Genomic DNA, 24778 nt, shown 5'->3' on the forward strand with positions numbered 1-24778 from the left:
TCTCCTCTCCTCTCCTCTCCTCTCCTCATCTTTACTAGGCCCCCCTCTCCTCTCCTCTCCTCTCCTCTCCTCTCCTCTCCTCTCCTCTCCTCTCCTCTCCTCTCCTCTCCTCTCCTCTCCTCTCCTCTCCTCTCCTCTCCTCTCCTCTCTCTCCTCTCCTCTCCTCATCTTTACTAGGCCCCCTCCTCCTCTCCTCTCCTCTCCTCTCCTCTCCTCTCCTCTCCTCCTCCCTCTCCTCTCCTCTCCTCTCCTCTCCTCTCCTCTCCTCTCCTCTCCTCTCCTCTCCTCTCCTCTCCTCTCCTCATCTTTACTAGGCCCCCCTCTCCTCTGCTCTCCTCTCCTCTCCTCTCCTCTCCTCTCCTCTCCTCTCCTCTCCTCTCCTCTCCTCTCTCCTCTCCTCTCCTCTCCTCTCCTCTCCTCTCCTCTCCCTCCTCCCCTCTCCTCTCCTCATCTTTACTAGGCCCTCTCTCCTCCTCTCCTCTCCTCTCCTCTCCTCTCCTCTCCTCTCCTCTCCTCTCCTCTCCTCTCCTCTCCTCTCCTCTCTCCCTCTCCTCTCCTCTCCTCTCCTCTCCTCTCCTCATCTTTAGTAGGCCCTCTCTCCTCTCCTCTCCTCTCCTCTCCTCATCTTTACTAGGCCCCCTCTCCTCTCCTCTCCTCATCTTTACTAGGCCCCCTCTCCTCTCCTCTCCTCTCCTCTCTCCTCTCCTCTCCTCTCCTCTCCTCCTCCTCTCCTCTCCTCTCCTCTCTCTCCTCCCCTCTCCTCATCTTTACTAGGCCCCCTCTCTCCTCTCCTCTCCTCTCCTCTCCCTCCTCTCCTCTCCTCTCCTCTCCTCTCCCCTCCTCTCCTCTCCTCTCCTCTCCTCTCCTCTCCTCTCCTCTCCTCTCCTCATCTTTACTAGGCCCCCTCTCCTCTCCTCTCCTGTCCTGTCCCTCTCTCCTCTTCTTCTCCTCTCCTCTCTCCTCTCCTCTCCTCTCCTCCCTCCTCTAGGCCTCTCTCCTCTCTCTCCTCTCCTCTCCTCTCCTCTCCTCTCCTCTCCTCTCCTCCTCCTCTCCTCTCCTCTCCCTCTCCTCTCCTCTCCTCTCCTCTCCTCTCCTCTCCTCTCCTCTCCTCTCCTCTCCTCTCCTCTCCTCTCCTCTCCTCTCCTCTCCTCTCCTCTCCTCATCTTTACTAGGCCCTCTCTCCTCTCCTGTCCTCAGCTGTCTCTGGCATGATGATGGGCACAACTGTGCTGCTGTCACAATGGGGTGTGAATGCTTCATAAATATCACACCAGGGGGTGTGTGTGTGTGTGTGTGTGTGTGTGTGTGTGTGTGTGTGTGTGTGAGCTTTCTTGCGTCTGTACCCTTGTATATATGCGAGTGTGGTGCATGAGAGAGGGGTGTAGAATGATTGGTGGTGACATGTCCTAGGAATTAATTTGACGGTTGGTGTGCATCCAGAATACCCAGTACATTGATTGGTGGTGTGAGGTGATGTGTCATGAATAAATCTAATTGGCTGTTGTGGTGGGTGCACACGGTGATCTGTCAATAGCATTGTGAGACATCTTTCCTTTCCTAATCAAATCACCACCCCTTTCTCCCACTGTCACTAGGGCTGGGGTGTGCCCATGGCACCATATTGTATTTTACAGACAATGGATGACCATGCAAATTAACCCACGTCTGGTTGACAGGTTGCCATGTCTACCGAGTCCCTGATTGGTTGAGGCTGGTCACATGGGATTTCCAGCCATGGCCCCATGTGTGCCTGTCCCAGAAATGGACCCTGAGATGTGTTTGCAAACACTCCAGCGTGTTTCATAGCTGATCTGTCTATACAAATGCATGCCCCACCCCACTCCTCTCCATCCCCTCCGCTCTAAACAAATTAAGTGTAAACATTGCATGGATGTGTCATGCTGTACTTCAGGAAGCATAACGGATGCTGGTCCTGCCATGGATCCCCATTCACTCTCTCCTGGCTTGGCAGCTCCCTCCCTACTGTAGGACAGAGGCTGGGGGTAAGACTGAGGGGCTGGGGGTAAGGCTGAGGGCCTGGGGGTAAGGCTGAGGGCCTAGGGGTAAGGTTGAGGGGCTGGGGGTAAGGCTGAGGGGCTAGGGGGGTAAGGCTGAGGGCCTAGGGGTAAGGCTGAGGGCCTAGGGGGTAAGGCTGAGGGCATAGGGGGGTAAGGCTGAGGGGCTAGAGATAAGGTTGAGGGGCTAGGGATAAGGCTAAGGGTAAGGCTGAGGGGCTAGGGATAAGGCTACGGGTAAGGCTGAGGGGCTAGGGATAAGGCTGAGGGGCTAGGGGGTAAGGCTGAGGGCCTAGGGATAAGGCTGAGGGGCTAGGGATAAGGTTGAGGGGCTAGGGATAAGGCTGAGGGGCTAGGGATAAGGTTGAGGGGCTAGGGATAAGGCTGAGGGGCTAGGGATAAGGCTGAGGGGCTAGGGATAAGGCTGAGGGGCTAGGGATAAGGCTGAGGGGCTAGGGATAAGGCTGAGGGGCTCGGGATAAGGCTGAGGGGCTGGGGTAAAGCTGAGGGGCTAAGGATAAAGCTGAGGGGCTGGGGGTAAAGCCGAGGGGCTGGGGGTAAAGCTGAGGGGCTGGGGTAGGATGGGAAGAGAGAGCGTTATTGCCACTCCATCCTGAGGATTCCTTTTCATATTTTGCAGACTCTGGGTGAGTGTAGCTTTATTCTCTCGTCTGTTCCGCTCAAAGTTGGGGCTCCCTGGGGGTCTGACTGAGACGAGAGAGAAATCAATCATGTGGAAACACACAGTGAGTGAGCCTTTGACTGGACTGCAGGATAGGAGGGAGTGTGATGGTAGAGGGAGGGAGAGGAAGAGAGGGTGTTACACAGAGAGGAGAGGGAGAAAGAGAGAGGCAGAGGTTGGGTAGAAGGATGAAGGGGTCACAGCGGTAGTGAGAGACAGAATTGCGGGTGTGTTGGATAAAGCATAAAATACACAACGTCAGATGTAAAGACATGAGCTAAATATGAATCTGGTTCTCACACGTAGATCACCTCGCTGTGTTGGTGTCGCCATACTGAGGCTTAATTCATATTCATGCCCTTAACCCGATATTACCTGGTGATGCATGGAGAGGAGAGACGTGGCACTGAAAGGCAGAGTAATGCTCCGTTCCAACCTCATCATTTCTCCCCTCTGCCAGTGGGTGAGGGCATGCATCAGGACAGCACATGGGCACACCCCAGCCCTGCAGCTAGCTCAGGTGGGCAGCGTGCCAACCAATGACACAATGGATCTAGCTTGAATGACAAAGCACCCTTCAAGGGCATAACCAAATCTCATTCACTGCTCTCCACAGCGGCCATTTTCATGTGTATTTCCAGTCTCAGTCTGAGTGCGTTATGATGAGGCCCTGGTAAGCGTCGGGGTAAAAGGGTCAAGCTTATGTTACAGGCAGCAAGCTTCAGCATTCAGACTGGCCACACTGACACACAACCCCTAGAGATGGTTTTAAAAAGGCTGAGAGATATTCATGTACTCTGAAGCACAACGGAGCAGCCATAGCCACCACTCATCGCCGTGGTGTATGGCTACCATGACAGCAACTGGAGCTATACAGAAGGTTATCGGTCAGGTAGTCATTACTCTGAGTGGTTGAGCCACTCCATGCTCCTCAGACTGAATCTCTGTCCTAACCCTCTTCACACGAGCTCTTAGCCTGAGCCTGCTTTTAAAGCACCCTAGACTCCTACTCTAGGCTCCCATTGAAGTTACACACCTTCACCCTAGACTCCTACTCTAGGCTCCCATTGAAGTTGCACACCTTCACCCTAGACTCCTACTCTAGGCTCCCATTGAAGTTGCACACCTTCACCCTAGACTCCTACTCTAGGCTCCCATTGAAGTTACACACCTTCACCCTAGACTCCTACTCTAGGCTCCCATTGAAGTTACACACCTTCACCCTAGACTCCTACTCTAGGCTCCCATTGAAGTTACACACCTTCACCCTAGACTCCTACTCTAGGCTCCCATTGAAGTTACACACCTTCACCCTAGACTCCTCCTCTAGGCTCCCATTGAAGTTGCACACCTTCACCCTAGACTCCTACTCTAGGCTCCCATTGAAGTTACACACCTTCACCCTAGACTCCTACTCTAGGCTCCCATTGAAGTTGCACACCTTCACCCTAGACTCCTACTCTAGGCTCCCATTGAAGTTGCACACCTTCACCCTAGACTCCTACTCTAGGCTCCCATTGAAGTTGCACACCTTCACCCTAGACTCCTACTCTAGGCTCCCATTGAAGTTGCACACCTTCACCCTAGACTCCTACTCTAGGCTCCCATTGAAGTTGCACACCTTCACCCTAGACTCCTACTCTAGGCTCCCATTGAAGTTGCACACCTTCACCCTAGACTCCTATTAATTATACAGTTTAGAGTGGAGAGTGAAGGTGCTCTTGTATAAACAGCACACCTGCTGAGAGAGAGGAGGGGAATAGAGAGAGAGTAGGGGAATAGAGAGAGAGGAGGGGAATAGAGAGAGAGGAGGGGAATAGAGAGAGAGGAGGGGAATAGAGAGAGAGGAGGGGAATAGAGAGAGAGAGGGGGGAATAGAGAGAGAGGAGGGGAATAGAGAGAGAGGAGGGGAATAGAGAGAGAGGAGGGGAATAGAGAGAGAGAGGGGGAATAGAGAGAGAGAGGAGGGGAATAGAGAGAGAGGAGGGGAATAGAGAGAGAGAGGAGGGGAATAGAGAGAGAGGGGGAATAGAGAGAGAGAGGGGGAGAGAGAGAGAGAGGAGGGGAATAGAGAGAGAGAGGGGGAATAGAGAGAGAGAGGGGGAATAGAGAGAGAGAGGAGGGGAATAGAGAGAGAGGAGGGGAATAGAGAGAGAGAGGAGGGGAATAGAGAGAGAGAGGGGGAATAGAGAGAGAGAGGAGGGGAATAGAGAGAGAGGAGGGGGAATAGAGAGAGAGAGGGGGAATAGAGAGAGAGGAGGGGAATAGAGAGAGAGAGGAGGGGAATAGAGAGAGAGAGGGGGAATAGAGAGAGAGAGAGGAGGGGAATAGAGAGAGAGGAGGGGAATAGAGAGAGAGAGGAGGGGAATAGAGAGAGAGGGGGAATAGAGAGAGAGGAGGGGGAATAGAGAGAGAGGAGGGGAATAGAGAGAGAGGGGGGAATAGAGAGAGAGGAGGGGAATAGAGAGAGGAATAGAGAGAGAGGAGGGGAATAGAGAGAGAGGAGGGGAATAGAGAGAGAGGAGGGGAATAGAGAGAGAGGAGGAGGGGAATAGAGAGAGAGAGGAGGGGAATAGAGAGAGAGGGGGAATAGAGAGAGAGGAGGGGGGGAATAGAGAGAGAGGAGGGGGAATAGAGAGAGAGGAGGGGAATAGAGAGAGAGAGGAGGGGAATAGAGAGAGAGAGGGGGAATAGAGAGAGAGAGGAGGGGGAATAAAGAGAGAGGAGGGGAATAGAGAGAGAGGAGGGGGAATAGAGAGAGAGGAGGGGGAATAGAGAGAGAGGAGGGGAATAGAGAGAGAGGAGGGGAATAGAGAGAGAGGAGGGGAATAGAGAGAGAGGAGGGGGGGAATAGAGAGAGAGGAGGGGGAATAGAGAGAGAGGGGGGAATAGAGAGAGAGGAGGGGGAATAGAGAGAGAGGAGGGGGGAATAGAGAGAGAGAGGGAGGAATAGAGAGAGAGAGGGGGAATAGAGAGAGAGGAGGGGGAATAGAGAGAGAGAGGAGGGGAATAGAGAGAGAGGAGGGGAATAGAGAGAGAGGGGGGAATAGAGAGAGAGGAGGGGGAATAGAGAGAGAGAGGGGGGAATAGAGAGAGAGGGGGGGAATAGAGAGAGAGGAGGGGGAATAGAGAGAGAGAGGAGGGGAATAGAGAGAGAGAGGAGGGGAATAGAGAGAGAGAGGAGGGAATAGAGAGAGAGGAGGGGAATAGAGAGAGAGGAGGGGAATAGAGGAGAGAGAGGGGGAATAGAGAGAGAGGAGGGGGAATAGAGAGAGAGAGGGGGAATAGAGAGAGAGGAGGGGAATAGAGAGAGAGAGGGGGAATAGAGAGAGAGGAGGGGAATAGAGAGAGAGAGGGGGGAATAGAGAGAGAGAGGGGGGAATAGAGAGAGAGAGGGGGAATAGAGAGAGAGAGGGGGAATAGAGAGAGAGGAGGGGGAATAGAGAGAGAGGAGGGGAATAGAGAGAGAGAGGGGGAATAGAGAGGAGGGGAATAGAGAGAGAGAGGGGGGAATAGAGAGAGAGGAGGGGGGAATAGAGAGAGAGAGGGGGAATAGAGAGAGAGGGGGGAATAGAGAGAGAGAGGAGGGGAATAGAGAGAGAGGAGGGGGAATAGAGAGAGAGGGGGGAATAGAGAGAGAGGAGGGGGGAATAGAGAGAGAGAGGAGGGGAATAGAGAGAGAGAGGAGGGGAATAGAGAGAGAGGAGGGGAATAGAGAGAGAGAGGAGGGGAATAGAGAGAGAGGAGGGGAATAGAGAGAGAGGAGGGGAATAGAGAGAGAGAGGGGGGAGAGAGAGGAGGGGAATAGAGAGAGAGGAGGGGAATAGAGAGAGAGAGGAGGGGAATAGAGAGAGAGGAGGGGAATAGAGAGAGAGGAGGGGAATAGAGAGAGAGGAGGGGAATAGAGAGAGAGGAGGGGAATAGAGAGAGAGGAGGGGAATAGAGAGAGAGAGGGGGAATAGAGAGAGAGGAGGGGAATAGAGAGAGAGAGGGGGAATAGAGAGAGAGAGGGGGAGAGAGAGAGAGAGAGAGACAGAGGGTGGGGAATATATATATATATATATATATTAGAGAGAGAGAGAGGGAGGGGAATAGAGAGAGAGAGATGGGGGAGAGAGAGAGATGAGAGAGAGAGGGGAGAGAAATATATAGAGAGAGATAGACAGAGGGTGGGGAATATATATATAGAGAGAGACAGAGGGGTGGGGAATATATATAAAGAGAGGGTGGGGAATATATATAGAGAGAGAGACAGAGGGTGGGGAATATACCCCACCCTCTCTCTATATACAGTGCCTTGCGAAAGTATTCGGCCCCCTTGAACTTTGCGACCTTTTGCCACATTTCAGGCTTCAAACATAAAGATATAAAACTGTATTTTTTGTGAAGAATCAACAACAAGTGGGACACAATCATGAAGTGGAACGACATTTATTGGATATTTCAAACTTTTTTAACAAATCAAAAACTGAAAAATTGGGCGTGCAAAATTATTCAGCCCCCTTAAGTTAATACTTTGTAGCGCCACCTTTTGCTGCGATTACAGCTGTAAGTCGCTTGGGGTATGTCTCTATCAGTTTTGCACATCGAGAGACCGAATTTTTTTCCCATTCCTCCTTGCAAAACAGCTCGAGCTCAGTGAGGTTGGATGGAGAGCATTTGTGAACAGCAGTTTTCAGTTCTTTCCACAGATTCTCGATTGGATTCAGGTCTGGACTTTGACTTGGTCATTCTAACACCTGGATATGTTTATTTTTGAACCATTCCATTGTAGATTTTGCTTTATGTTTTGGATCATTGTCTTGTTGGAAGACAAATCTCCGTCCCAGTCTCAGGTCTTTTGCAGACTCCATCAGGTTTTCTTCCAGAATGGTCCTGTATTTGGCTCCATCCATCTTCCCATCAATTTTAACCATCTTCCCTGTCCCTGCTGAAGAAAAGCAGGCCCAAACCATGATGCTGCCACCACCATGTTTGACAGTGGGGATGATGTGTTCAGGGTGATGAGCTGTGTTGCTTTTACGCCAAACATAACGTTTTGCATTGTTGCCAAAAAGTTCAATTTTGGTTTCATCTGACCAGAGCACCTTCTTCCACGTGTTTGGTGTGTCTCCCAGGTGGCTTGTGGCAAACTTTAAACAACACTTTTATGGATATCTTTAAGAAATGGCTTTCTTCTTGCCACTCTTCCATAAAGGCCAGATTTGTGCAATATACGACTGATTGTTGTCCTATGGACAGAGTCTCCCACCTCAGCTGTAGATCTCTGCAGTTCATCCAGAGTGATCATGGGCCTCTTGGCTGCATCTCTGATCAGTCTTCTCCTTGTATGAGCTGAAAGTTTAGAGGGATGGCCAGGTCTTGGTAGATTTGCAGTGGTTTGATACTCCTTCCATTTCAATATTATCGCTTGCACAGTGCTCCTTGGGATGTTTAAAGCTTGGGAAATCTTTTTGTATCCAAATCCGGCTTTAAACTTCTTCACAACAGTATCTCAGACCTGCCTGGTGTGTTCCTTGTTCTTCATGATGCTCTCTGCGCTTTTAACGGACCTCTGAGACTATCACAGTGCAGGTGCATTTATACGGAGACTTGATTACACACAGGTGGATTGTATTTATCATCATTAGTCATTTAGGTCAACATTGGATCATTCAGAGATCCTCACTGAACTTCTGGAGAGAGTTTGCTGCACTGAAAGTAAAGGGGCTGAATAATTTTGCACATCCAATTTTTCAGTTTTTGATTTGTTAATATCCAATAAATGTCGTTCCACTTCATGATTGTGTCCCACTTGTTGTTGATTCTTCACAAAAAAATACAGTTTTATATCTTTATGTTTGAAGCCTGAAATGTGGCAAAAGGTCGCAAAGTTCAAGGGGGCCGAATACTTTCGCAAGACACTGTATATAGAGAGAGGGTGGGGAATATATATATAGAGAGAGACAGAGGGTGGGGAATATATATAGAGAGAGGGTGGGGAATATATATAGAGAGAGGGTGGGGAATATATATAGAGAGAGAGAGAGAGACAGAGGGTGGGGAATATATTTAGAGAGAGGGTGGGTGGGGAATATATATATAGAGAGAGAAGAGGGTGGGGAATATATATATATAGAGAGAGACAGAGGGTGGGGAATATATATATATAGAGAGAGACAGAGGGTGGGGAATAGAGAGAGAGAGAGGGTGGGGAATAGAGAGAGAGGGTGGGGAATAGAGAGAGAGAGGGTGGGGGAGAGAGAGAGAGGGTGGGGAATAGAGAGAGAGAGGGTGGGGAATAGAGAGAGAGAGGGTGGGGAATAGAGAGAGAGAGAGGGTGGGGAATAGAGAGAGGGTGGGGAAGAGAGAGGGTGGGAATAGAGAGAGAGAGAGGGTGGGGAATAGAGAGAGAGGGTGGGGAATAGAGAGAGAGGGTGGGGAATAGAGAGAGAGGGTGGGGAATAGAGGGTGGGGAGAGAGAGAGGGTGGGGAATAGAGAGAGAGGGTGGGGAGAGAGAGGGTGGGGAATAGAGAGAGAGGGTGGGGAATAGAGAGAGAGAGATAGAGAGGGTGGGGAATAGAGAGAGAGCTAGGGTGGGGAATAGAGAGAGAGAGAGGGTGGGGAATAGAGAGAGAGAGAGGGTGGGGTGGGGAATAGAGAGAGAGAGGGTGGGGAATAGAGAGAGAGAGAGGGTGGGGAATAGAGAGAGAGAGAGGGTGGGGAATAGAGAGAGAGAGAGAGGGTGGGGAATAGAGAGAGAGAGGGTGGGGAATAGAGAGAGAGAGGGTGGGGGTGGGGAGGGTGGGGAATAGAGAGAGAGAGAGGGTGGGGAATAGAGAGAGAGAGAGGGTGGGGAATAGAGAGAGAGAGAGGGTGGGGAATAGAGAGAGAGGGAGGGTGGGGAATAGAGAGAGAGAGGGTGGGGAATAGAGAGAGAGGGTGGGGAATAGAGAGAGAGGGTGGGGGGAAGGGTGGGGAATAGAGAGAGGGTGGGGAATAGAGAGAGAGGGTGGGGAATAGAGAGAGAGGGTGGGGAATAGAGAGAGAGAGGGTGGGGAATAGAGAGAGAGAGGGTGGGGAATAGAGAGAGAGAGGGTGGGGGAGGAGAGGGTGGGGAGAGAGAGGGAGGGTGGGGAATAGAGAGAGAGGGGGTGGGGAACAGAGAGAGAGGGTGGGGAATAGAGAGAGAGGGTGGGGGGGAATAGAGAGAGAGGGTGGGGAATAGAGAGAGAGAGGGTGGGGAATAGAGAGAGGGTGGGGAGGGTGGGGAGAGGGAGGGTGGGGGGGAGGGTGGGAATAGAGAGAGAGGGTGGGGAATAGAGAGAGAGAGGGTGGGGAATAGAGAGAGAGAGGGGGTAGAGAGAGAGGGTGGGGAATAGAGAGAGAGGGTGGGGAATAGAGAGAGAGGGTGGGGAATAGAGAGAGAGGGTGGGGAATAGAGAGAGAGGGTGGGGAAGAGAGAGAGGGTGGGGAATAGAGAGAGAGGGTGGGGAATAGAGAGAGAGAGGGTGGGGAATAGAGGGTGGGGAGAGAGGGTGGGGAATAGAGAGAGAGGGTGGGGAATAGAGAGAGAGGGTGGGGAATAGAGGGAGGGTGGGGAATAGAGAGAGAGGGTGGGGAATAGAGAGAGAGGGTGGGGAATAGAGAGAGGGTGGGGAATAGAGGGTGGGGAATAGAGAGAGAGAGAGGGTGGGGAATAGAGAGAGATGGGGAGAGAGAGAAAGAGATGGGGTGTGTGTGAAAGAGGACAGATGGCACCATGGTGATGGAAGCATAAACACATCCTGAAGTGCGTAATGAGGCATGGGGGCATCATTTTGGCAGTTATGAGGGGACGGGCTCCGTCATATCCCTGTATTAGCATAGGAGGAGTCTCCAGCATGCCATCTGTAAGCCCCCCAAACCACCACCCATAAGCCCACTCACATGTGACTCACAACCAGCATTAAATCAGGCTCGCATTTAACCCTGCTACACCACGCAGGTTTCACCACAGGGGAGAGAGGGAGGCAGAGCAAGCAGGAGATAGATGGATGGAGAGGGGAAGCGAGGTTCTGAGTAAAGAGGAACACGTCTGTGACTGTGCGAGGGCATTTGGCACCACATGTCCCTGAATGTCATCATTAACATGGCGGCCTGCATTATGCTCACATGTGTGGCTGCGCACGACCATGTTGCTAAGAAACACCACATCGCTCTCCTCGCTCGTAAACACATGACGTTTAGCATGAATGAACCACATTAAGGCAGAGCAGACGGGCCTGTCTGAATGACTGAGTGATGAGATGTTGACTGTGTCGTGGACTGTGTTGACGGCTGCGTTGATGACTGTGTTGTAGATTGTATGGAGGACTGTGTTGATGGACTCTGTCCCCTGTCATTGACCGTTGTCTCTCCGCTGTGTGTTCCAGGTGATCTCAGCCCTGTCCAGGATCTCCCACCACAGCATTGTGCAGATCAAAGGCGTGAGGTATGTCTCCTCTCCTCCCACTACCCTTCACTGTCCGTTTGAGGAAGAAGAATATTGAACATGTTCACTGTATCTCTCAACCAGACAGTGTTTTCTTGTTCTGGTAGTAGATGTGATTGAGGCTGTCAATACCACTGTCTCTGTTGGTAACCAGGTCTGGAAGCATGGTCACATGTCAAAACAGGTCCAGGGTCAGATAGCTCAGATCACATGACTAAATTCATCACTAAGCTCCACCACGTGTTTCTCGGCGTCACATCAAAAGATGCCATTTAGTCGAGTTTACTGGACGCTGGGAAACCACTTTCTGATTTCTCCTTATTTGCTCAGTCTGATCACCCTGTTGGCTGTGAGGGGGCTGCGAGCTGTCTCCACAAGTAAATCAAGGTGTTTTCTCTTGACCCGCAGGGTAATGAGTTGATGGAGCACACCCATTAGGCCTGGTGCCATCCCAGGAAACACCGAGACTGACCTATTAATAAACACTACACACCCTGAGAGGTGGCTAAATCACCGTGGTCCCATCTCCTATGCTCTGTTTTCCTCTGTCTGGTCTATAGTGTGGTGGTCTATAGAGCCCCACCAGTGAGTTGAAATGCCTCTGGACAGACAGTTAGTTAGTTTTTGTTTAGAACATGTGATTTAATCCAAAACACACTGGTATGTACATGTACATTAACCATTTGCAGTCAGACCATGAAGTGATATCTCTTTCAATCATCCACAATATCACTGACTCCCTCTCACGCCGACATAGGATGCTTGCTAAGTGGCACATGACCAACGCATGGGGAGGGCATGATCTAGGGCACATGATGTTAATATGTCCGTCCAGCGGGGTCAGGCAGACAGTAAATGTCCTATCAGTTGTTAAACACCCACCACACTTTCTTAACCCCCCCTCTTTCTGTTCCTCCCTCTTCCTGTTCCTCCCTCTTTCTGTTCCTCCCTCTTCCTGTTCCTCCCTCTTTCTGTTCCTCCCTCTTTCTCCTCCTCCCTCTTCCTGTTCCTCACTCTTTCTGTTCCTCCCTCTTTCTGTTCCTCCCTCTTCCTGTTCCTCCCTCTTTCTGTTCCTCCCTCTTTCTCCTCCTCCCTCTTCCTGTTCCTCACTCTTTCTGTTCCTCCCTCTTTCTGTTCCTCCCTCTTTCTGTTCCTCCCTCTTTCTGTTCCTCCCTTTTTCTGTTCCTCCCTCTTTCTCCTCCTCCCTCTTTCTGTTCCTCCCTCTTTCTCCTCCTCCCTCTTCCTGTTCCTCACTCTTTCTGTTCCTCCCTCTTTCTGTTCCTCCCTCTTTCTCCTCCTCACTCTTTCTGTTCCCCCTCTTTCTGTTCCTCCCTCTTCCTGTTCCTCCCTCTTTCTGTTCCTCCCTCTTCCTGTTCCTCCCTCTTTCTGTTCCTCCCTCTTTCTGTTCCTCCCTCTTTCTGTTCCTCCCTCTTCCTGTTCCTCCCTCTTTATGTTCCTCCCTCTTCCTGTTCCTCCCTCTTTCTGTTCCTCCCTCTTTCTCCTCCTCCCTCTTCCTGTTCCTCACTCTTTCTGTTCCTCCCTCTTTATGTTCCTCCCTCTTTCTGTTCCTCCCTCTTTCTCCTCCTCCCTCTTTCTCCTCCTCCCTCTTTCTCCTCCTCCCTCTTCCTGTTCCTCACTCTTTCTGTTCCTCCCTCTTTCTGTTCCTCCCTCTTTCTCCTCCTCCCTATTTCTCCTCCTCCCTCTTCCTGTTCCTCCCTCTTTATGTTCCTCCCTCTTTCTCCTCCTCCCTCTTTCTCCTCCTCCCTCTTTCTCCTCCTCCCTCTTCCTGTTCCTCACTCTTTCTGTTCCTCCCTCTTTCTGTTCCTCCCTCTTTCTCCTCCTCCCTCTTTCTCCTCCTCCCTCTTCCTGTTCCTCACTCTTTCTGTTCCTCCCTCTTTCTGTTCCTCCCTCTTTCTGTTCCTCACTCTTTCTGTTCCTCCCTCTTTCTGTTCCTCCCTCTTTCTGTTCCTCCCTCTTTCTGTTCCTCCCTCTTTCTGTTCCTCCCTCTTTCTGTTCCTCCTCTTTCTGTTCCTCACTCTTTCTGTTCCTCCCTCTTCCTGTTCCTCACTCTTTCTGTTCCTCCCTCTTTATGTTCCTCCCTCTTTCTGTTCCTCCCTCTTTATGTTCCTCCTCTTTCTGTTCCTCCCTCTTTATGTTCCTCCTCTTTCTGTTCCTCCCTCTTTCTGTTCCTCCCTCTTTCTGTTCCTCCCTCTTCCTGTTCCTCCCTCTTTCTGTTCCTCCCTCTTTCTGTTCCTCCCTCTTTCTGTTCCTCCCTCTTTCTGTTCCTCCCTCTTTCTGTTCCTCCCTCTTTCTGTTCCTCCCTCTTTCTGTTCCTCCCTCTTTCTGTTCCTCCCTCTTTATGTTCCTCCCTCTTTCTGTTCCTCCCTCTTCCTGTTCCTCACTCTTTCTGTTCCTCCCTCTTTCTGTTCCTCCCTCTTTCTGTTCCTCCCTCTTTCCTGTTCCTCCCTCTTTATGTTCCTCCCTCTTTCTGTTCCTCCCTCTTTCTGTTCCTCCTCTTTCTGTTCCTCACTCTTTCTGTTCCTCCCTCTTTATGTTCCTCCCTCTTTCTGTTCCTCCCCTTTCTGTTCTCCCTCTTTCTGTTCCTCCCTCTTTCTGTTCCTCCCTCTTTCTGTTCCTCCCTCTTTCTGTTCCTCCCTCTTCTGTTCCTCACTCTTTCTGTTCCTCCCTCTTTCTGTTCCTCCCTCTTTCTGTTCCTCCCTCTTCCTGTTCCTCCTCTTTCTGTTCCTCCCTCTTTATGTTCCTCCCTCTTTCCTCCTTCTTCCTGTTCCTCCTCTTTCTGTTCCTCCCTCTTTCTGTTCCTCCCTCTTCCTGTTCCTCCCTCTTTCTGTTCCTCCCTCTTTCTCCTCCTCCCTCTTCTGTTCCTCCCTCTTCTGTTCCTCCCTCTTCTGTTCCTCCCTCTTTCTGTTCCTCCCTCTTTCTGTTCCTCCCTCTTTCTGTTCCTCCCTCCTCTTTATGTTCCTCCATCTTTCTGTTCCTCCCTCTTTCTGTTCCTCCCTCTTTCTGTTCCTCCCTCTTTCTGTTCCTCCTCCCTCTTCCTGTTCCTTCCTCTTCCTGTTCCTCCCTCTTCCTGTTCCTCCCTCTTCGTGTTCCTCCCTCTTTCTGTTCCTCCCTCTTTCTGTTCCTCCCTCTTTCTGTTCCTCCCTCTTTCTCCTCCTCCCTCTTCCTGTTCCTCCCTCTTCCTGTTCCTCCCTCTTCCTGTTCCACCCTCTTTCTGTTCCACCCTCTTCCTGTTCCTCCCTCTTCCTGTTCCTCCCTCTTCCTGTTTCTTCCTGTTCCACCCTCTTTCTGTTCCTCCCTCTTTCTGTTCCCTCCCTCTTCCTGTTCCTCCATCTTCCTGTTCCTCCCTCTTCCTGTTCCTCCCTCTTCCTGTTCCACCCTCTTCCTGTTCCTCACTCTTTCTGTTCCTCCCTCTTTATGTTCCTCCCTCTTTCTGTTCCTCCCTCTTTCTGTTCCTCCCTCTTTCTGTTCCCCCCTCTTTCTGTTCCTCCATGTGTGTTTGATCTGGGGGATCATTGTTTTGGAGGCGTGTTCGTTGACTTGCTGTTGAAGCCCATTGATTGGCACTGTGATGCCTATTGCCATCAAAGAGCCAAAAGTCAGGCCTGTGTGTCTCTGTCACTGTGTCTTCTCTGAGCCCCAGCTTTACTGAAAGCCTCACCACTCCTCCCTGCACACCCAGACACGCTCCACACTTCTGAAACACTCACAGTCCAAGCCCTGTCTCCTTGAGAAATCCATGAAAATGGTATCAATCAATCAAAAAGGGAATAGAGGTTAAGAATAAAGGCCTTCTGTCATGACATCCTGCTTCTCATCTGTGGACTGTGAGCTCTTCTGGCGTTATACAACTCATAGCAGGATCTCTCACTATCCTCTCTCCTGACAGTGAAATGCTCCTGCCTCCTTTCTCCTCATGATATCTGTTCTCAGCTAACCAAAAGCCACCTCTTAGCTCGCAGTAAACCTACTCACACTTCGTGTTCCCTTGATTTCCCCCTGATACCATAAGCCATTACTCCATTAGTGTGTGTGTGTGTGTGCCTTGTTCCCAGTGGGTCAGAGTGCTATAATGTGCGTGAGAGCAGAGCTCCACAGTGAGAAGGAGAGTGGCAGACAGAGGCTGAAACCCAGCAGGAGAGAGACTGCAGGCGGAGACGTGTCAGGAAAGATGCTCTCTCTCGTCCACTCATCTCCTCCTCCCTCTCTCCTTCATCCCGGCCTGGGGCATTAGGAATGCTCATTCCCGCTCACGACAGTGTGCGATATAAGACTCGATAAACACTCACATACATTACACATCCCACACATAATGTACACATTATACATACATACGCCCATGATGCACACCCCTCATTAATACTGTGTTTGTGTATGTGGTGTAAAGGTTGCCCACTTGCATACTAACTGGACAGAGATGACGCACATCACACATAGAATTAAGCAATAAGGCCCGTGGGGGTGTGGTATAGGCACGACGCAACGCGGAGTGCCTGGATACAGCCCTTAGCTGTGGTATATTGACCATATACGACAAACCCCCGAGGTGCCTTATTGCTATTATAAACTGGTTACCGATGTAATTAGAGCTGTAAAAATACATGTTTCGTCATATCTGTGGTATACGGTCTCATATACCACGGCTTTCAGCCAATCAGGATTCATGGCTCGAAGCACCCTGTTTATAGTATCGCATAATGTACACATGAACACATTCATTCACTGTTACACCCACTCCCCAACATCCCCAAGCCAAAAGCGTTGGAATGGGAATGAGTCAGACATGCCCACACTAAATGAAGAGCAACTCAGAGGGACGTTTGTCAGAGTTGGTGGGTGGACAAGCACAGAATGGGCCCTGATGGAATGTTCCGCCTCAGCTTCACATAGCTATTGATCCCTGCTTCGGCCCGTTGGGACCTGCTGGATGTTACTGCACTACTCAATGTGGCAACGGTCACACCAAACAACCGCATAGTTACGTCCTCACAGTTATTTGCGATGGCGGTTCAATGGGGCTGGGCATACAGCTGCTCTGTCCTCCACATGCCATCGATTACCTTTACCACAGGAATGGCTCTGTGTATTGAACAAGCACTTTAACTTAATCGCAGACCGAGTTAATTGACAGGATGAGGGAGTCGATGGGGTGCTGCACACTGAAATAGTTCATAGGCATTCAATGGTTGTCAGGAAATAAACACCTATACTCTCTACAGCCTGATTGGCTCTGAGCCCTGAAACGGAAGAGGGAGGGTGAGAGATGGAGAGGTTGAGAAAGAGGGAGCGAGAGGAAAGATTCTGAAAGTGAGAGAGGGACAGAGAGAAATGAGTGAAAAGAAAGAGTGAGCCAGCAGAGCTCTGTGATGCGTTGTGTTTCTTAACCTGATGTTAGCATGACACACCAGTCCCTCATGGTGACCACACACACCAACACACGCACGCACACACACACACACTGCTCTCACTACACTGACACTAATTGCTGGTGTCACACACATAAACACACGCTAGAAAACACACAAGTAAAAACATATCCTGAGTGATATTTTTGTAAACAATCTGCTGCTGTGCATTGAATTAGGTGTATCCAGTTCAACATAGACACAGGAGATGTGCTTTTGTGCCACTTGGAAGGTAGACGGTCCTGGAATCAGGTTATTGAATTGACTGATTGAGTTAAGCTCCCTCCTGGGGTTCCAGAGCTGTGAGTCCAAGTGACAGAATCATTCGATTAACTGGAAATCACAGATGAAGTTAGAGAATAGGCGTCAGACTAAAGGGTAGATGTCTTGAATTGAATGCAGACCTGTTATTGAAAAGTGTCATATTGCAACCAGGATAATTGAAAATGGCCCACAGGTGTTTACTTAGTGCCTGGACTAATGCTGCTATAGCCACAACTAAATAACCGCTAAACAGAATGCACTGCTGGTTGTCTGTGTTGATAACTACAGTGGATGCATCCAGGTGAATTATCAGGGTTGAACAAATATCTTGCTTGTGGAGAAGTGAGAGAGATGTAACTTACAGTACTGAGAGATGCAGCTGTGGCTGTCAGGGTTCAGTCAGTGCATCCATCTGATTAACTCCCACCCACTCAGACTGAGCCCCAGGTGCACACACTCTCTCTCTCTCTCTCTCTCTCTCTCTCTCTCTCTCTCTCGCTCTCGCTCTCTCTTTCTCCTGAGCCCACTCACACACGTTACCCCCCTCCTCTCCATCTCTATTTTTACCTCTGTTGCCCTGTGTTGATGTAATCAGCTGTGAGATGGGGGTCTGTATGTTTCCTCAATTTGGGCCAGCAGGCTGCTCTGTGGGGAGTGGGCGTCAGCAGGACACACACACGCACACACACTAACACGCACACACACTAACACACTAACACGCACACACACACACACACACACGCGCGCGCACACACATTGGCTCCTCTGGTGCCTGTCACCACTCTCTCACACTGCCTGTCTCTTTCTATGGAGAAACTTGGTGTCGGGTGTGACTTAGAGCGATGGTAACCTTGTGTGTGTGACTGACTGTCTACTGTATATTGACATGGATGAGTGTGTGTGCATGTTTGTGCACGTGTGTGTATGTGTGTGGTCAATGGCTGTATGACCTAGAGTCCTGTGTGGCTCAGTTGGTAGAGCATGGCACCAGGGTTGCGGGTTCGATTCCCACGGGGGGACCAGTATGAAGAAAGTATTCAAATGTATGCAGTCACTACTGTAAGTCGCTCTGGGAAGGAGTGCCTGCTAAATGACTCAAATGTTTTTAAATATGCAGGAAAGGGCTTTACATGTTCAGCAGACATTATCCATGGTGAACCAAGGCCAGGACTCCAGTGTCCCCTACGCTGCTGCTGGATCCAAGGCAGTGTATTTCATTGCTCCGCGACAACTAAAATAGTGTCACAGCTGAACCGTGACACAGTGCCAGCGATTCATCCAAAACAGAATACTGCCAGGCTTGTGCGTGGCGGGGGCAGATCTTTTGTGTGAAGAGACCACCTTGTGCGTGGCGGGGGCAGATCTTTTGTGTGAAAGACCACTTTGTTGTGCAATTTGTAAACTGGAAAAAATGATGAAAGATTGAGTGCTTGTGGAGGCCATAATATCATACAACAGTTAAGACTACATTACCCATGCATCACCCAGACATAGTAACATGTGGTTCTTCCTGCTCCAATAAATGAACGGTGCATATTCACATATGGCTCATGACATGTTGGTTTAACATTTAGCCCCAACAACTGTTGACATGATTGTATCCTCAAAGGACACACAGATGCAGCCGATGACGTTCGAAATAAACAATCTGGTATTCTTGAGCACTGTGCATTGACCAATATACTTTGTCCTGATTCAGAGGGGTTTGTAATTGGTTAAATGTTTAACCCCCAACAACTGTTCCCTGGGTGCCGATGACGTCGATTTAAAGCAGCACTGTGCACCTCTCTGATTCAGAGGGGTTGGGTTAAATGTGGAAGACACATTTTGGTTGAATGCATTCAGTTGTGTAACTGACTAGGTATCCCCCTCCCCATTTGAACGTTCTAACCTCCCCAGGAGGGTTCTACTCACTAAGGAGGATAAAAGAGGACATGGAAAATGGCTCAATCTTAGGGGGTTTGAGTCATACTTCATGGGTTCAAGTGCATCTCAAGTGACATCCCATTTCAATGGTACATTTTGGGAATAGGCTGTCATATGAGAATAGCCTTTAGTTTGTGACATACTATGTTTGTTTATTCCAGGCGTCCTTGCAGGAAGTGTTTGACATGTCCCTGAAAAGCTTTTCCAATGAGATATAGTGTTAGTCAATGACCTGATGTATCATAGTGATGAGGTGATGATGATGGAGTGAGATTAACACCTGACACTCATCCCCTGCTGTTACCATATCTAACTTTAAGGCCTGTCCACCGGCTAATTCTTTCTCTCTTTCTCCCATTGTGTGTGTGTGTGTTGTAGGCCTTTTCCTTCGGAGGACACTGCTCTGAATGAGGATGACGTGTACCGGAGTCTTGAGGAGCTGGCAGAGTAAGTACCCAGACCCCCTGTACCCCCCATCACTCACACACACTGCAATCCCCACAACATATGGACAGAGCAGTGGAGCACAACTCTGAGCCGTAACCATCCACCCTGCCACCTGCCTTCTTCCACCCTGCCGCCTTCCTTCTTCCACCCTGCTACCTTCCTTCTTCCACCCTGCCACCTGCCTTCTTCCACCCTGCCGCCTTCCTTCTTCCACCCTGCCGCTTTCCTTCTTCCACCCTGCCGCTTTCCTTCTTCCACCCTGCTGCCTTCCTTCTTCCACCCTGCAACCTTCCTTCTTCCACCCTGCCGCCTTCCTTCTTCCACCCTGCCGCCTTCCTTCTTCCACCCTGCCACGTTCCTTCTTCCACCCTGCCGCCCTCCTTCTTCCACCCTGCCGCCTTCCTTCTTCCACACTTCCTTCTTCCACCCTGCCACCTTCCTTCTTCCACCCTGCCGCCTTCCTTCTTCCACCCTGCAACCTTCCTTCTTCCACCCTTCCTTCTTCCACCCTGCCGCCTTCCTTCTTCCACCCTGCAACCTTCCTTCTTCCACCCTTCCTTCTTCCACCCTGCCGCCTTCCTTCTTCCACCCTGCCGCCTTCCTTCTTCCACCCTGCAACCTTCCTTCTTCCACCCTTCCTTCTTCCACCCTGCCACCTTCCTTCTTCCACCCTGCCACCTTCCTTCTTCCACCCTGCCACCTTCCTTCTTCCACCCTGCCGCCTTCCTTCTTCCACCCTGCCGCCTTCCTTCTTCCACCCTGCCGCCTTCCTTCTTCCACCCTGCCACCTTCCTTCTTCCACCCTGCCACCTTCCTTCTTCCACCCTGCCGCCTTCCTTCTTCCACCCTGCCGCCTTCCTTCTTCCATCCTGCAACCTTCCTTCTTCCATCCTTCCACCTTCTTCCATCCTGCCACCTTCTTCCATCCTTCCACCTTCCTCCATGCATCCCTGCTGTCTGTCACTCTGCCCGTTGCCATGGTGACACCAGCAGCACATTAGTTTCCTGTCTGCCTAGCTGCCAAGTTGTCTCAGGAACTGGATGGCTGGCAGGATAGCTTGGGTGATGGGTGGGTGGGTTTGGAAGCAAGCTCATGCAGCGGCAGGGAGGCTGGGTGGAGGCTGGGTTGGGGTGGGCTGGTAGCGGTGGAGGCTGTGGTGTGCGACAGCTCCCATTCCTCTCTGATTAATGGAGAATAATTAGACGCTGCGCTAAGATAGGTGTTATTCATCACCCAGAGAGCGGGAGAGAAGAGAGGGGAGGAGGGAGGGGGAGAGAGATGGATAGCAGAGTGCCACCACCGCTGCCTGCTGAATACATTACTGGAGGAAAATGTGCAGAAGCTGAGAGAAGTGCAGGCCAAGCAGGCTAATACTGGATTAGAGCTCATCTTAGCTTCCAGCCCAACACTGGGCCCTCACTGGATAGGAAGCACAGCCTTGTGAGTGCAAACACACAGCAGAGTAAACACACAGGTGCGTCCTGTACATGTCGGGAAATACTGTACGTTGGTTTAGAAGTGACCCTCCCCACAGCTTTATTGTGGCAAAATGTTCCATCCAACAGCATTCATCAACCCGAAACGGTGCCTGAGGAAGGCCTGCAGCATCACCAAGAACCCCACACACCCCAGCCACGAGCTCTACATACAACTAATAACACTTCAAAATAAGCAAAGAACAATCAATCTGAAAATGGAGTAAAGGACTAGGGCCTTGATTATTTCTGGTGGTCCTGTGATGCATTACTGTGATGGTCCTGTGATGCATTACTGTGATGCATTACTGTGATGGTCCTCTGATGCATTACTGTGATGGTCCTGTGATGCATTACTGTGATGGTCCTCTGATGCATTACTGTGATGGTCCTGTGATGCATTACTGTGATGGTCCTGTGATGCATTACTGTGATGGTGCAGTGGTGCATTACTGTGATGGTCCTGTGGTGCATTACTGTGATGGTCCTGTGATGCATTACTGTGATGGTCCTGTGATGCATTACTGTGATGGTCCTGTGATGCATTACTGTGATGGTCCTGTGGTGCATTATTGTGATGGTCCTGTGGTGCATTACTGTGATGGTACTGTGATGCATTACTGTGATGGTCCTGTGATGCATTACTGTGATGGTACTGTGATGCATTACTGTGATGGTCCTGTGATGCATTACTGTGATGGTCCTGTGATGCAGTCCTCTGCTTTGATGACATATCCTTTAGTTTGTCCTTTACCCTTTCACCCCCTGCCCTATAACCCAACCTCTCTCTCTCTCTGATAACCTGTTGGGGCAAAACACCTTCTCTGACCTGCCTGGAGCCTACAGCCATTCATTCCAGAAGGGTTGGGCCCTAGCCTCTTACTTCAGTGTGAACCTGCTCTTTGTTTCACCTCTGTTGATGTACGGTTGATTTAAGATGAGTGTGTGAGTGAAAGGAGGGAGTGATTTGCCAGTGGATCAGTGGGTTAAAAAAAAACTCTTCAAACAAGAATTCTGCTAGAGATTATAGTGAAAGATACAAGATACAAGACCACATGAGGCTGATGCACCTCATACAACATATATATATTTGAGTTCATGTAAAGCGACTCTGGTGCTTGTCTGTTGTCTGTCAGTAAAGGTTATGTGCTGAAAAAAGGTTTTCCATATTTACAGTATCATGTCGAATGTGTTCATGTCAAGGTACAGTGGAATGTAGCTGGCGGATAGCGATGTGATCCCACCTGAAATGACTTGCCATAATAGAATGGTGTGGTCATTAAATGTAGTTTGTGTGTATGTTCTTGTGTGTGTGCTTGTGTGTGTATCTGCGCATGCATAAGTATGTTTACCTGAGGCAGAGTCTCCTTAATGAGGTCTCTCAGGTTAATCTTCTGAACCTTAGCACTGCTTCCTGCCTAAGGCTCTGTAATGTCAACTCTGAGTGGTGCTTCCTGGCTAAGGCTCTGTAATGTCAACTCTGAGTAGTGCTTCCTGGCTAAGGCTCTGTAATGTAAACTCTGAGTAGTGCTTCCTGCCTAAGGCTCTGTAATGTAAACTCTGAGTAGTGCTTCCTGCCTAAGGCTCTGTAATGTAAACTCTGAGTAGTGCTTCCTGGCTAAGGCTCTGTAATGTAAACTCTGAGTAGTGCTTCCTGCCTAAGGCTCTGTAATGTCAACTCTGAGTAGTGCTTCCTGGCTAAGGCTCTGTAATGTAAACTCTGAGTAGTGCTTCCTGCCTAAGGCTCTGTAATGTAAACTCTGAGTAGTGCTTCCTGCCTAAGGCTCTGTAATGTAAACTCTGAGTAGTGCTTCCTGCCTAAGGCTCTGTAATGTCAACTCTGAGTAGTGCTTCCTGCCTAAGGCTCTGTAATGTCAACTCTGAGTAGTGCTTCCTGGCTAAGGCTCTGTAATGTAAACTCTGAGTAGTGCTTCCTGCCTAAGGCTCTGTAATGTAAACTCTGAGTAGTGCTTCCTGCCTAAGGCTCTGTAATGTCAACTCTGAGTAGTGCTTCGCAGTGCAGTTAGTCCATCCTGAAGTTGACAAAGCATGAAATGCGGCCGATCGGGTGCAGTGGCCATGGGACTATTTTTCTCTGAATGACAATATTCAGATTGAGAAGCAATAATGTCAGAAAGGCTTTTCATCTCGACAACAACAGTATATTGCTGTCACTCTTTCATGGGAAGTCCGATTCAAAGCTGACAAGTCAATGTACTGTAAAGTTAGAACCAAAGAGTTCTGTGTTACAGATGATGTCACAAACTAGGCTTCTATCCAATTGGTGACAGTATTTAATGCACATATTCTAAAATTCACAATATGCACATTTCCCCAGCAGAGATGTGTTTCCATTAAAATGACTTGTTGTTGATAAAAGACTGTGTGTGATGACGTAGTGCACATAAAAGACTGTGTGATGACGTAGTGCACATAAAAGACTGTGTGATGACGTAGTGCACATAAAAGACTGTGTGTGATGACGTAGTGCACATAAAAGACTGTGTGTGATGACGTAGTGCACATAAAAGACTGTGTGTGATGACGTAGTGCACATAAAAGACTGCACATGTGTGATGACGTAGTGCACATAAAAGACTGTGTGATGACGTAGTGCACATAAAAGACTGTGTGATGACGTAGTGCACATAAAAGACTGTGTGATGACGTAGTGCACATAAAAGACTGTGTGATGACGTAGTGCACATAAGACTGTGTGATGATGTAGTGCACATAAAAGACTGTGTGTGATGACGTAGTGCACATAAAAGACTGTGTGATGACGTAGTGCACATAAAAGACTGTGTGTGATGATGTAGTGCACATAAAAGACTGTGTGTGATGACGTAGTGCACATAAAAGACTGTGTGTGATGACGTAGTGCACATAAAAGACTGTGTGATGACGTAGTGCACATAAAAGACTGTGTGATGACGTAGTGCACATAAAAGACTATGTGTGATGACGTAGTGCACATAAAAGACTGTGTGATGACGTAGTGCACATAAAAGACTGTGTGATGACGCAGTGCACATAAAAGACTGTGCGTGATGATGTAGTGCACATAAAAGGCTGTGTGTGATGACGTAGTGCACATAAAAGACTGTGTGTGATGACGTAGTGCACATAAAAGACTGTGCGTGATGACGTAGTGCACATAAAAGACTATGTGTGATGACGTAGTGCACATAAAAGACTATGTGTGATGACGTAGTGCACATAAAAGACTATGTGTGATGACGTAGTGCACATAAAAGACTATGTGTGATGACGCAGTGCACATAAAAGACTATGTGTGATGACGTAGTGCACATAAAAGACTATGTGTGATGACGTAGTGCACATAAAAGACTAAAGACTACTATGTGTGATGACGTAGTGCACATAAAAGACTATGTGTGATGACGTAGTGCACATAAAAGACTATGTGTGATGACGTAGTGCACATAAAAGATGAAAAGCACATAAAAGACTATGTGTGATGACGTAGTGCACATAAAAGACTATGTGTGATGACGTAGTGCACATAAAAGACTGTGTGATGACGTAGTGCACATAAAAGACTGTGTGATGACGTAGTGCACATAAAAGACTGTGTGTGATGACGTAGTGCACATAAAAGACTGTGTGTGATGACGTAGTGCACATAAAAGACTGTGTGTGATGACGTAGTGCACATAAAAGACTGTGTGTGATGACGTAGTGCACATAAAAGACTGTGTGTGATGACGTAGTGCACATAAAAGACTATGTGTGATGACGTAGTGCACATAAAAGACTATGTGTGATGACGTAGTGCACATAAAAGACTATGTGTGATGACGTAGTGCACATAAAAGACTATGTGTGATGACGTAGTGCACATAAAAGACTGTGTGATGACGTAGTGCACATAAAAGACTATGTGTGATGACGTAGTGCACATAAAAGACTGTGTGTGATGACGTAGTGCACATAAAAGACTGTGTGTGATAAAAGACGTGATGAGTGCACATAAAAGACTGTGTGTGATGACGTAGTGCACATAAAAGACTATGTGTGATGACGTAGTGCACATAAAAGACTATGTGTGATGACGTAGTGCACATAAAA

General features: G+C 49.4%; 1 protein-coding gene across 15 annotated transcripts in view; it reads left to right on the forward strand.

Annotated features, from left to right (window-relative positions):
• Nucleotides 1-24778, forward strand: part of LOC112230527 (guanine nucleotide exchange factor VAV2-like) — a 240524-nt gene that overhangs the window by 168534 nt on the left and 47212 nt on the right. For all 15 annotated transcript variants that reach the window (XM_042311641.1, XM_042311644.1, XM_042311643.1 and 12 more), the window contains exons 3-4: nt 11092-11150; nt 19142-19210. In XM_042311641.1, coding sequence (XP_042167575.1) covers nt 11092-11150; nt 19142-19210 — 128 coding nt within the window. The remainder of the gene's footprint in view (nt 1-11091; nt 11151-19141; nt 19211-24778) is intronic.

The sequence above is a fragment of the Oncorhynchus tshawytscha genome, linkage group LG33, assembly GCF_018296145.1.
Source record: "Oncorhynchus tshawytscha isolate Ot180627B linkage group LG33, Otsh_v2.0, whole genome shotgun sequence".
Taxonomy (NCBI): Eukaryota; Metazoa; Chordata; class Actinopteri; order Salmoniformes; family Salmonidae; genus Oncorhynchus; species Oncorhynchus tshawytscha.